Raw genomic sequence first — 13811 nt, 5'->3', positions numbered from 1 at the left:
TACCGTAATAACTTTGTATGACAACAGATGGCTACTAGACTTGCCATGGTGATCATTTCATAAAGTATGCAAATGTCAAACCAGTATATCGTACACCTGAAACTAACATAATATTGTAGTCAACTATATTTCAATTAAAAAAAAAAAAGACATACCCAGAAACATAAAATGTGTGAGTTTGGAAGGAATTGTGCAGGTCGCCAAAATTTAAAAAATTTAAAAAGAGTGCAAGCAAATAAACATGTAGTACTTTTGTCACTGGAAGAATACTTTATATTTTAAGCAATTAAGACTGTATCTGAAAATAGGGAGTAACATATTTAATACTGGAAAAAAAAAATAAAATAAAAAGAGTGCAGGCGTTCAAAAGGGAGACTCTTGGAGAAAATTGGGAATTTCCTGGGCAGCTGTAAGGATCCAAACATGTCATGTGCAGAATTCACATTAAATCTAGTGGGGAAAAAAAAAATCACATGTTGTGGATATGGCCAAGTGCTATTCAGCTGAGGTTCCCAACCATGTCATTTTAGTCTAAAAAGAACTCTACAGATGTCAGTCATACAAAAATGAGAATGTTTGGGGGACATTCTGTTTTTCCTCCCGTGTTTGTGCTTGAGAGTAACATAGACAGGTGCTCAGAAGTAATCTGGCCAACTAAATCAGGGCAATTCATGTTGTCTTTCAAATCTGTGTGTCCTTGTGATGTTTAATGGTCAGTGAAGCTTCATGGTCTGATTATGTTCTGTTTTAAATAAATGGGCTTTAAAACAACTTCATGAAGAAGCACCATCAAAATAAATTCCAGAGAATTCAAGTTTTTTTTTCCTTTTAAATATAGCTTTGTTAGTATATATTTCTGATTGAGAACAGTATTGCAAAATGTTCAGAAAATACCAAGAAATGTAAAGATCCCTCACAGCCACACACATCCCCCTACACCTTTATTTGGTACTTAAGCTTTGAGCACCTGGTCTCATCTTCTGATCAGGGGTCTTTAGAAGGATATGAGACTCCTCCGATCTATTCAGGCTCAGCATGGTATCTACTGGTAATAAGTGCCAAGTAGGGTAGCTATTAATTTCATTCTTAAGGCATCTTCCAAATTTTTATTGTCAACAGCTCTCCTGTGAGCATCTTTGCACAGTTTGCTGAATATTCCCTTTGGATAAATTTCTAGATGTGGATTTGGTAGGTCAAAGATAACGATTACATGACCAACCTAGATAGCATATTCAAAAGCAGAGACATTACTTTGCCAACAAAGGTTCGTCTAGTCAAGGCTATGGTTTTTCCTGTGGTCATGTATGGATGTGAGAGTTGGACTGTGAAGAAGGCTGAGTGCCGAAGAATTGATGCTTTTGAACTGTGGTATTGGAAAAGACTCTTGAGAGTCCCTTGGACTGCAAGGAGATCCAACCAGTCCATTCTGAAGGAGATCAGCCCTGGGTGTTCTTTGGAAGGAATGATGCTAAAGCTGAAACTCCAGTACTTTGGCCACCTCATGGGAAGAGTTGACTCATTGGAAAAGACTCTGATGCTGGGAGGGATTGGGGGCAAGAGGAGAAGGGGACGACAGAGGATGAGATGGCTGGATGGCATCACCGACTCAATGGACATGAGTTTGAGTGAACTGCGGGAGTTGGTGATGGACAGGAAGGCCTGGCGTGCTGCGATTCATGGGGTCGCAAAGAGTTGGATGCGACTGAGTGACTGATCTGATCTGATCTGATCTGAATAACCCACCAGAACTGGTCTTGCCTTACATTCCTATCAAGTGTGTGTGACTGCTTATGAAACTGTTTGTGTCATCTTTTGGGGCCCCAGAGAGCTCCGGTACCACAGTTCTTTATGTCTCAGCACAGAAGACAATTTAGTGAGCAGCGAGGAGGTAGATAAGAAGTGATTTTTTAAAATAGGATGCTTGTGGGCAGGCGAGAAATGGTGCACTCTGAGAACTTACTGGACTATATAGTTTTATAATCAAAGGAAAAGTGGGGGGCTTCCCTGGTGGCTCAGTGGTGAGGAATCTGCCTGCCAGTGCAGGAGGCATGGATTTGGTCCCTGACCTGGGAAGATCCCACATGCTGTGGCGCAACTAAGCCTGTGTGCCACGACTTTTGAGCTCTGGATCCCAGGCGTCTCAACTACTGAAACCCACGTGCCCTAGATAGAGCCCATGCTCCGGGCAGAGGGAGAAGAACTTCTTTGTCTTTCTTGAGTAGACATCATGCTTCCATCCTCAGCTCTTCCTCCAGGTTGAGCAGGGTAGTTTTCTTGTCCCTACACAGTCAAGCTCGGTCCACAGATTATTGTTTTTTATGTGGGCAGAGAGCATGTCTTAGGGGTCATTAACTTCCTGAGCTCACTGGGCAGGATGTGGGTCTCATGCCACCACTGTTCTATTGTCTTGGGCATATGTCTTATGCCTCTCTTGCATGGTTTTGTTTCTAAGCAAGCCTGCCTGGTTTTGTGATTAAGCAAACTTACAGGGTCTCCCATATTTTTTCTACTTACAATCCCCTAGTGGGATTAACTACTTAATCACCTACTTTGTCCCTTTCCTCTATATCATTCCTCCCTCCAGGTGTTTACCCTTTTATGCTTCAAAGCGGGTAAAGGGCAGTGACTGATCATTAGCTACTTCGGGCTGAGACGGAACATTGGCCTTCCTGGGGAAGGAGTAAAGCGCCTGGCTGACTGTCCCTTCTCTGTTCGGAGAACTGCCAGTCAGTGTCACTGTGGTTAGCATCATCCTTTTAGCCTTCTTAGATGTTAAGCATTGGAGGATGAATCTACAAAAAGGTATAAATTAAAAGAAATACAACAATGAGCTTTGGAAAAGTCATTAAGAAGGATTACAGCCATGATTTTGAAGATCCAGACCGTTTTCCTCAGTTTCTAAATCTAAAAGAGAGTCACTGAAGGCCTCAATCTGTTTCTGATTAGGCCTGGAATCTTAAATGTTTTATATTTTAGGGTGTATTGAGTCTTTTATCTCAGTTATAGATTTAATTTATTCTTTTCTATTTTTTGTTAATATCCTTTGATGATGAAGGGCTTCCCTTGTAGCTCAGTTGGTAAAGAATCTGCCTGAAGTGCAGGAGACATGGGTTCGATCCCTGAGTTGGGAAGATCCCCTGGAGAAGGAAATGTCAACCCACTCCAGTATCCTTGCCTGGAAAATCTCATGGACAGAGGAGTCTGGTGGGCTGTACTCCGTGGGGTCGAAAAGAGTCGGGCACGACTGAGCAACTAACACTTTAACACTTTGATGATGAGAGTGGTTTCCTTGTCCCTCAAGGGACAGAGTGTAGCCCCTAATTTATTTAAAGAATACCTTCCATTAAAGAAATAGGACAGTCAGTCACAAACAGAAAGGAATGTGGAAATAACCAGCCATTGATGTTGTACGAAAGGGGTCGCAGGAAAATGTGCCCCTGTCTCTCGCCTGACACTCCCATTGCATATTTCTTAGAGTTAAGGTTTCCCATCCTTTGGGTTAAGACCAAGAAGGTTGCGTTAGTCTGTGAGAAATTTTATCAAGTGACCCGCCATTTCAGTGACTGCCCAAGGCTCCGCATTAGTTATGTAGATGCCATGTCTGAGCAGAGCCATTTTTGGCTTTGGGCCCCGTCAGTCTTTTGATTGTGAAATCATCAAAGAAGGCCGACCCCACCCCCCAACTCTCTGGTGCCTGGGGCATTCCCTCTTTCAATACCTTGGCTGTTTGCAAAGGGTTCATCCATCACAATCTTTCTCTAATGTGTCCCTTCTGTCCTCACAGAGCACACTGATTTTGTCTGGGTACCTATGGGCCTTATGGTCTACCGTGGCCAGATTGGCCTAAAAATCCTGGCCTTTCCTGTGGTGGTCTCAGAGTGGACACAGCCATTGTCATCATCTGGGCCTTTTGTTTATCTCTCTGGGTGTATTCAACCTTTTTGGCCATATCCCTATTATTGAAAACCAAGTAAGCCAATCAGAGCAAATCACTCTCAGGAGTCTGAGGACCCACAGTTGGCTTTTTTGAATTTCATTTCTGATGTCTGGGGAAGACTGGGCTATGAAATGTAGAGCCAAAAAGTCCTGTCCCTCAGGCGAGGAGGGATCTACCTAGGTACACTTTTTAAATGCTTCTATTAATCTCCCTTGAAAAACTGTAGGATTTTTATCTGGTCCCTATTGGAATTCTTTCACTTTTTTTTCACGGTTGACAGGTTTCATTGTAAGCTTTTTCTTTTTAAAACAAACTCCTGCCCCCAAGTTGTGACTGTTTTTATTTGTGTATTTTATTTTATTGGCTGCCCGCAGGCTTTCTCAAGTCGTGGTGAGCTGGAGGCTACTCTTCTATGCAGTTCAGGGGCTTTTCATTGCGGTGGCTTCTCGTTTGTGGAGCACGGGCTCTGGGGCTCGTGGGCTTCAATAGTTGAGGCTCGGGTGGGCTCAGTAGTTGTAGCACACAGGCTTAGTTGCTCCGTGGCATGTGGTATCTTCCCGGACCAAGGATTGAACCTGTATCCCCTGCATTGCAAGGTAGATTTTTGCACCATTGGACCACCAGGGAAGCCCCCATTGTGAGCTTTTTCATACCCTCTATTAAACAATTAATCATATGGTCCCATCTATTGCTCTCAACAAAGTGGATCTGATGATTTCATTGTGGATTTGGCTCAGGAGCAGCATAGTTGCCCAAGTGGTGTACTGCATGGCCCTCTTGGGCTTGAGCTGCCATTTGGTCAGCGTGGACTCTGGCTGCCAGTATTTTGTGCTGTTCTTTCTCAGGAGTGCAGCAGTGGGATAAGATTTGTAAATCTCTCCAGGTGAGATCCAAAGATTGGATCAACCTGGTAAACTCTTTTGTGAAAAGTTCAGGGATCCCAGAAAAACTTCCCAATTTACCCTCTGCCAGACTTAGGTCGGATGTTGAAAAAAGCATGTGAACTGTTACTGTTTCTTGATTTCTATCAGAAGTTTCTCTCAGAGGCAGAACCATCAGGGCATTTGGTTGGTAACTTATACTGCTGCGGGTGCTAGCTCAGCTGAAAATGGGCCCCTTAGGTAGCTTGGGATACAAAGGAGGCCTTTCCTCACTCTTGGATGCTTTTTGTTATTTAGTCACTAAGTCACGTCTGGCTCTTTGCTCCCCCATGGACTATAGCCTGCCAGGATCCTCTGTCCATGGGATTTTCCAGGCAAAAATACTGGAAAGGGTTGCCATTACCTTCTCCAGGAGATCTTCCTGACCCAGGGATAGAACTCATGTCTCTTGCATTGGGCAGGCGATTCTTTACCACTGAGCCACCTCAGAAGCCCTGGGTGTGTTGTCCCCTAGGATAACAGCCTTGGTTTGGAACAGCAGTTCCCACCTGTGAGACAGCCCTCGTTGGAGCAGCCCTTTTCATGGATATAGCAGGTTTCACCGAGCAATAGTTAGCTAGCCAAAAGTTTCCTTCCTGTGTCAGTCTACCTTGTAACTGATTCAAGATTTGTACTTACAACTTTAGATGTTATCCCTCCCAAAGTAGTCTCCCAACCAGGGGTTACTGCCCAAGAAATTGTTTGTAAGGAATACTACAGAGGGTATCCCAGTGGTGTTGACAGTGAGCAAGATTTGGTCTAGCTGCAAATGGAATTAAAGGGTCAGCACTTATAAGAGTCAGAGGGAGGGGAAGACTGACATCAGGGCTCAGGAAGTCCTCCGTTGGACACTTTGAGTAATTAGGAGCAAACTACCCTACATCTTGGAAGTTGATTCCCTTCAGTTTTCTTGAGCATAATGTACTTAAGAATACCTGATAAGAAGCCTGTGATCTAGGCGAGATACAATCCTTTAAATGATTTTTTTTCTAACGTATATATCCCCGATTATAAATTATAAGCATTTAGTCTTTATCCAAAGATAGATTACAGTGATCAGCTTTAGAAACAAGTTTAGAATACCTTTTTAAGAACTCTGTTAGGCTTCTCAGTAATATAACAACAAAGAGCTATTTGAAAAGTGAGTTTTAGATAGTAGATACTGACCTCAAGGAGCAAAATTAAAATTTAGTATCTATTAAAACATAACTTTTTTCTAAAATTACCCTCATCTTTACCAAAGACCGGAGAAGGCAATGGCACCCCACTCCAGTACTCTTGCCTGGAGAATCTCAGGGACGGGGGAGCCTGGTGGGCTGCCGTCTATGGGGTCACACAGAGTCGGACACAACTGAAGCAACTTAGCAGTAGCAGTTACCAAAGATAGCCAAGTTAAGATTAATTTATTTGTAAAGGAAGTCTGGTTAATTCATCACATACGCATATTTAATTTGTCCAATAAATCAGGTGCCTTGAATACTAAAAATTGTAAAAGGTATACCCTAAATAAAAGAGCTCATTTTAAACCTTTTTATTTTTCACTGTATGGCATCAGCTTTTGTAGCCAAGGAAGGCTTTCACCCATTAAGTAGAAGACAGAGTTGGCCAGGGAGCCAGGAAGAGCCAAGCAGCCATCTTGGATTCCCCATATCCCTGACTGTTTAATTTGCAGCTTTTGTATATCTATCTTAATTTTTTTTTTTTAATTTAGGAGCAGATTGTTGCCATGCTACAAGGATATCAGGATGGCAAAAGTCTGACAATAACGGGTTAATTTTTTTGTTGACAAATTGTACAACAAATATTGTATGAACTTATTAACTTTTAGTAAACCCAGATAAAGTATTTATACTTAATACTCACGAGTCTAAAAACATATCTATATTAACAAACTTAAACTACAAACTTCAATACCAAACATTAATTTAATATTAAATATTTCTGAAATCATGTGAACCTATAATCCATTTAGCTTAGTTTCTCTTATATTTGGAAGTGTTTTATTTTGTAAGTGCTTACTTTATTTTTCAAAGCCAGTTAAATTGAGCTCATTCACAAATTAACCTCAGCAATATTATCTAAAGACAAAAAGACACGGCTTACATGTATTCAGAGATTTCAGTTTCATTCTTAAACTTATTCATAAAACAGACTGCAATGCAGATTTATCAGTTTACAAATAACAGCTGGAAAAATTAAGTTTACAGACTTGAGTTTTAACAGGGATAGAAACAGAATATAGAAGAAAAGTCTCAGACTTAAAAACAGTGTAGATTGCCAAACCCTGTCAGAAGCAGTCCAAACAGTAAAATGTCTTTCTTTTTGCATACCATTTCCATTGTCAGCTGATCCCTTCCACATCTTTATGATCCCTTGCCACATTTTTATGGCAACTCATGTTGATGACCACCATTCCTCCAGTTTTTTGTTTGTTTTTCCTTCAGACATCCATAATATCATTCACTTGACCCTTACCCAGTTCTTGATCAGAGCCCCAAAGCCTTTGGGGTTGATCAGCCTGTCTAAAACAGGCAGCCATTGGTGGAGTATCTTCCTCCATACTCTTGGCTCATGGCATCCCATGAGCCTTCTAGGACCTGACCCCAGACCTTCTTATCTTACCGCAATCCTGCCGCAGTCGCCATCTGAAACCATTTGTGTCATTTCAGGGGCTCCCAAGGGCTCTGGTACTACAGTTCTTTATGTCTCAACGCAGCAAAGAATTCAGTGAGAAGCAGAGGTAGATAAGAAGTGATTCATTAGAATAGGATGCTTGTGAGGTTTACAAGCAGGCAGGCAAGAGATGCTTCGCCCTGAGAACTTACCAGACCACAGTTTTATAATCAAAGGAAAAGTGGGGAGAGGGAGAAGAACTTTGTCTTTCTTGAGTAGACGTCATGCTTCCATCATCAGCTCCTCCTCCAGGTGGAGCGGGGAGTTTTCTGCTTCCTACATGGTCAGGCCAAGTCCACAAAGTATTGTTTTCTTATGTGTGCAGAGAGCACGTCCTGGGAATCATTAACTTACTGAGCTCACTGGGCAGGATATGGGTCTCATGCCACGATTGTTTTATTGTTTTGGGGCATGTCTGGTGCTTCTGTTGCCTGGTTTTGTTGCTAAGCGTCTTCTCTTTTGAGTAATCATTAACTTACAGGGGTCTCCCATATTTTTTCTACTTACAATCCCTTAGTGGGATTAACTATTTAATCACCTACTTTGTCCCTTTACGCTGTCCCTGTCACTTACAGTGGGTATCATTGATCATTTTGATTTTGGGAGGTCAGGCAAAAATGGTATCATTACAGTGTGTATACATTCTAGAGTTGATTACATCCTCACTTCTGTTTATTTGCTCCTTACACGTGTCCTCTTGGAAATACCTATTTCTATCCTTTGCCTCCTTCACCACAGGGTTGCTCTTGAGTTCGTTTGTATATGAAGGAGAGTAATCCTTGGTAATGTATGTTTGCAAGTATTTCTCCCAGTATGTTCTCTCCTTTAACTTGTTTTACAAGCAATACCAGTTAAAAAAAATAATAAAATATATCTTTTTTTTCCAAACAGATTTTATGTTGTTAAGCTTCACAGTTCTTCCCTTTACAACCCTGCCTTGAAAGGCATTCTCCACACCAAGAGGAAACATTTATTTTGCTGTAGTTTCTAACAGTGCTTTGTTTAATTTTGAACATTAAATCTTTAGTCAATCTGGAGTTTGGGGGTGAGTAATGAGAGGCAGGGTGCTAAGTTTTTTTTTAGTGTCTTTTTGGCTGTGCTGGGTGTTCGTTGCTGCATGCAGGCTTTGTCTAGTTGCGGAGAGCAGGGGTACTGTGTAGTTGTGGTAGGCGGGCTTCTCATTGGGGTGGCCTCTCATTGTGGAGCACAGGTTCTAAGGTTCATGGGCTTCTGTAGTTGCTGCATGTGGGCTCAGCAGCTGTGGCTCAAGGGCTGCAGGGCGCAGACTCAGTAGTTGTGGCACAGGCTTAGTTGCCTTGCGGCAGATAGGATCTTCCTGGACTAGGGATCAAACTAGTGGTGTCCCCTGCATTGCAAGGCGGAATCCTAACCACTGGACCATCAGGGAAGCCCCGGGGCTGTACGTGTTTATTTTCACCGAAGTGGTGGCCAGCTTCCCCTGAGCTATGTCTAAGGAATCCATGTGTCGTGTTGGATGCTGTCCTTTTCATCCTGTGCCCCTCCTGCCCCCTCAGTCCCCCTCCCTCCTGCTCTGTGTGGGAGTTGGCACTGGCTCCTGCTCTGTGACTTCCTACTGGGTGTGGCTGAGGGGGAGAAGCAGCAGCTGGCGATGAGAGGATGGGAGGAGAGGGAACTCCTCAGTTCCCTCAGCTGCAGCCTGCGATGAGAGGATGGGAGGAGAGGGAACTCCTCAGTTCCCTCAGCTGGCTACCTTTTGCATTCCCCCCCCACTCCACCAGAGGACGTCCTGGTTTGGACCTCGCCTCAGGCAGCCACCTCTCCAAGTTCTTATAACTCCTTCTCCCCTTTGGCCCTTCAGCCCTGTGGTTCTAATGGCTCTGGAGGTCCCACGCCATCCCTGTGGTTTCCCATAACCCTACCCCCATCCCTGTAAGAGTTCTTCCCTTCAGTTCACATCAGGAACAGCTGTGTGTACCCTCCTTCCTGCCTGGACCTGGTGGATGCTCCAGGCTTTTCCTCTTCTTTGAATGGTGGGCTTATGTTATACACCTGATTCTTGAATCTGCTTCTGTTTCTGCTCCATATTTGGTTTCATTGTCCACTTTTCATGTGTTTTAACACCAAGTAGAACAAGCCTTCTTCTTAGTCTTCTTTTTTTTTTTTTTTAATACTTGTTTATTTATTTATTTTGGGCTGCTTTGGGTCTTTGTTGTGGCATGATGAATTCAGTAGTTGGGGCGTGTAGGTTTAGTTGCCCCGAGGCATGTGGGATCTTAGTTCCCTGACCGTGGATCAGGCCCACATCCCTCTCATTGGAAGGCAGATTCTTAAGCACTGGACTACCAGGGAAGTCCCCTGAGTGGTGGCTTTAATGCTGCTCTCACGGATGTAGTCCTATAGAAGCCCTAGAGGAACTTTGTCTCCCAGATCATCCTCACCATAATTATCGTCACTGGTAACATAATTGATCATATTTGAAAACCATTTCAACTATATACAGTGTCGCTATGTTAGTAGAGGACCTGATTCCAAACACCAGCACTTAAAGTCATAAAGAAAATCATAGACTCATAAAGCGAACAGAAGAGTTGGCTAAAAATGACACATGTGAAAAAACAAAAGGAGCCTTCTGCATGTCCTTGGAACTGGCACAACGTCTTCTCAGGATTTATTCTGAGGAACTAATCAGAGATGTGCAGAAGGAGGACCGTCATGATTTACGTGTTTAACAAAGGAGGGTTAAGAATATCATGGTACATATTGGCTAGCACATAGTAGGCACTCTATTTGTTGAATAAATGAATGACACCTTTGTGCCTTTGCAGGCTTATATAACCATTGAAATCTGTGTCGTAGAATACTTTGTGGCATAGGAAAACATTTGATACAGTGCCAATTCAAGAAGAACAAGAGTGAAGCCAAGTTGTATATTCGTTCAGTACAATCTCATTTTTGTAAGTGGAGGGTGTATGGGTGCGTGTGTAAATATTCACTGAACATATAAAAAGCAGAAGGGACTTTAATGTAGAAAGTGTGTAAAGAGAATACTCACAGCCACTTGGGAAAATGTAATCAACAATCACTCCCTTCAACTTTTGGCAGCCAAGGAGAGCCAGCACTTACGTTGTTCAAGAACTCATTCTCCACACACATTGCTGCTGCTGCTGCTAAGTCGCTTCAGTCGTGTCTGACTCTGTGCGACGCCATAGACGGCAGCCCACCAGGCTCCCCTGTCCCTGGGATTCTCCAGGCAAGAGTACTGGAGTGGGTTGCCATTGCCTTCTCCGCTAATATATGTTATGTTGTACCTATTTTTTTTTATGTTGTACCTATTTCTTTTTTATTTAAATAAAAAAAAAAAATGTTGGCCACACCACACAGCTTATAGCAGGCAGTGGGGGTTGGGGGCTTCCCAGGTGGCATTAATGGTAAAGAACCCGCTTGCCAATGCAGGAGATGTCAGAGATGAGGTTTCAGTCCCTAGGTGGGAAAGATCCCCTGGAGGAGGAAATGGCAACCCACTCTAGTATTCTTGCCTGGAGAATCCCTTGGACAGAGGCGCCTGGCGGACTACAGTCCATGGGGTCGCAAAGAGCTGGACAGGACTGAGTGACCAGGTAGCAGCAGCAGCACAGCTTATGGGATCTCAGTTTCCTGACCATTGAGCCTGGGCCTCAGCAGTGAATCTCAGCCTCTGGACTACCGGGGAACTCTGTGTTATGCCTGTCACTTACTGTCTGTGCTCCCCTGTGAGATTATAAGTGCCATGGGGCAAGGTCTTTGTTTTGTTCTCTGAAGCAGCCCCAGCACTGTGTACAGTGCCTGGCACACTGCCAGCGCTTACCAATGTGTCTTATGATTGAATGAATTCACAGAGCCAGCATCAAACACTGGACCCAGCTGGGGGTCTCACTGGGGTGCTTTGTTCGTGGAAGTGCCCTCACAGGGGTTCCCATCACAGACCCTGAGGTCTCATAACAGTTCCCAGACATGAGTTGCCTTTGCCATGTGTGAAGTCCCCACTGAAGATGAAGGTCTGAGCCCCTGAATATCTGTGATGTTTGCCAGTGTGATTGAACTCACAGTCACTTCCACAAGTCACTTCGCTCTGCTGCCAAGGCACTTTAATTTTTTAAAAAATATTTATTTATGTATTTGGCTGCACTGGGTCTTAGTTGTGGCACTGGGGGAGGGTGGGTCTTCAATCTTCATTGTGGCATTTCAGATCGTCAGCTGCGACATGTAGGCTCTTTAGTTGTGGCATTCGAATTCTTAGTTGCTGCTTGTGGGATCTTTAGTTATAGCATGTGGCATCTAGTTCCCTGAGAAAGGATGGAACCGTGACCTCTGCATTGGCAGAGTCTTAGCCACTGGACCACAGGGAAGTCCCCTGCCAAGATGTTTTTAAATAGAAAACAACTTCCCTTTTAACTGGGCTTCTCTGATAGCTTAGTTGGTAAAGAATCCACCTGCAATGCAGGAGACCCCAGTTCCGTTCCTGGTTCCAGAAGATCTGCTGGAGAAGGGACTGGCTACCCACTCCAGTATTCTTGGGCTTCCTTTGTGGCTCAGCTGGTAAAGAATCTGCCTACAATGTAGGAAACCTGAGTTTGATCCCTGGGTTGGGAAGATTTCCTGGAGAAGGGAAAGGCTACCCACTCCGGTATTCTGACCTGGAGAATTCCATGGACTGTAGTCCATGGGGTTGCAAAGAGTCGTATACGACTGAGCGACTTTCACTTTTACTTTTTTCCCCTTTAACCAAAACAACAAAAGCAAAAGAATTTAAATATACGTAAACAAAACTAAGAAAATAAATCCCACCACTTAGAAAATCACTGTAGTGTACACGTTCCCATAAATTTTTATGAATTCTACCTGCATTTTTATGGGCTTCCCAGGTGGCGCTAGTGGTAAAGAACCCGCCTGCCAGTGCAGTAGATTAAAGAGACGTGGGTTCAATCCCTGGCTCGGGAAGATCCCCTGGAGAAGGGCATGGCAACTCACTTCAGTATTCTTGCCTGGAGAATCCCTTGGACAGAGGAACCTGGCAGGCTACAGTCCATAGGGTCGCAAAGAGTCGGACATGACTGAATTGACTTAGCATAAACGCATACCTTCAGATCAGATCAGATCAGTCGCTCAGTCGTGTTTGATTCTTTGCGACCCCATGAATCGCAGCACGTCAGGCCTCCCTGTCCATCACCAACTCCCGGAGTTCACTCAAACTCATGTCCATTGAGTCGGTGATGCCATCCAGCCATCTCATCCTCTGTCGTCCCCTTCTCCTCCTGCCCCCAATCCCTCCCAGCATCAGAGTCTTTTCCAATGAGTCAACTCTTCGCATGAGGTGGCCAAAGTACTGGAGTTTCAGTCCAAAGAAATCCCAGGGCTGATCTCCTTCAGAATGCACTGCTTGGATCTCCTTGCAGTCCAAGGGACTCTCAAGAGTCTTCTCCAACACCACAGTTCAAAAGCATCAATTCTTTGGCGCTCAGCCTTCTTCACAGTCCAACTCTCACATCCATACATGACCACAGGAAAAACCATAGCCTTGACTAGACGAACCTTTGTTGGCAAAGTAATGTCTCTGCTTTTGAATATGCTATCTAGGTTGGTCATAACTTTCCTTCCAAGGAGTAAGCGTCTTTTAATTTCATGGCTGCAGTCACCATCTGCAGTGATTTTGGAGCCCAGAAAAATAAAGTCTGACACTGTTTCCACTGTTTCCCCATCTATTTCCCATGAAGTGGTGGGACCGGATGCCATGATCTTCGTTTTCTGAATGTTGAGCTTTAAGCCAACTTTTTCACTCTCCACTTTCATCAAGAGGCTTTTTAGTTCCTCTTCACTTTCTGCCATAAGGGTGGTGTCATCTGCGTATCTGAGGTTATTGATATTTCTCCCGGCAATCTTGATTCCAACTTGTGTTTCTTCCAGTCTAGCGTTTCTCATTACTATTTTACCTGTTTCTGGTTTTGAGTCACACCTTCAGTATCTCATTTTTCTTGCAGGATTTTATTCTGGAACATTACAGTGAAGATAGCTACCTCTACGAAGATGAAATAGCAGATCTCATGGATCTCAGACAAGTAGGTTTCCATGTGCATCGGGATGGAGAGGAGACTGGCTATGATTAGAGGTTGTCCAGTCTTCTGATGATCCCACTGTTGCACTTGAAGTCTTGTAGAATCAGTGGTGGTCGGGGGTGTTAGGGAGGGGCTGTCGGAAACATCCATTCATCTTCTTGCCATGAAAGAAGACCACAGAGGAGACAGACATGCATGTCTGAGGCTGGG

The 13811-nt window shown here is 43.9% G+C and overlaps 1 protein-coding gene across 2 annotated transcripts in view; it reads left to right on the top strand.

Annotated features, from left to right (window-relative positions):
• Positions 1-13811, top strand: part of RHPN2 (rhophilin Rho GTPase binding protein 2) — a 70404-nt gene that overhangs the window by 36625 nt on the left and 19968 nt on the right. For both annotated transcript variants that reach the window (NM_001083470.1, XM_059876813.1), the window contains 1 exon segment: positions 13527-13604. In NM_001083470.1, the coding sequence (NP_001076939.1) occupies positions 13527-13604 (78 nt within the window).

Source organism: Bos taurus, chromosome 18 (assembly GCF_002263795.3).
Source record: "Bos taurus isolate L1 Dominette 01449 registration number 42190680 breed Hereford chromosome 18, ARS-UCD2.0, whole genome shotgun sequence".
Classification (NCBI taxonomy): Eukaryota; Metazoa; Chordata; class Mammalia; order Artiodactyla; family Bovidae; genus Bos; species Bos taurus.
The sequence above is the reverse complement of the archived record's forward strand: the minus strand, read 5'-3'. Positions and strand labels throughout refer to the sequence as shown.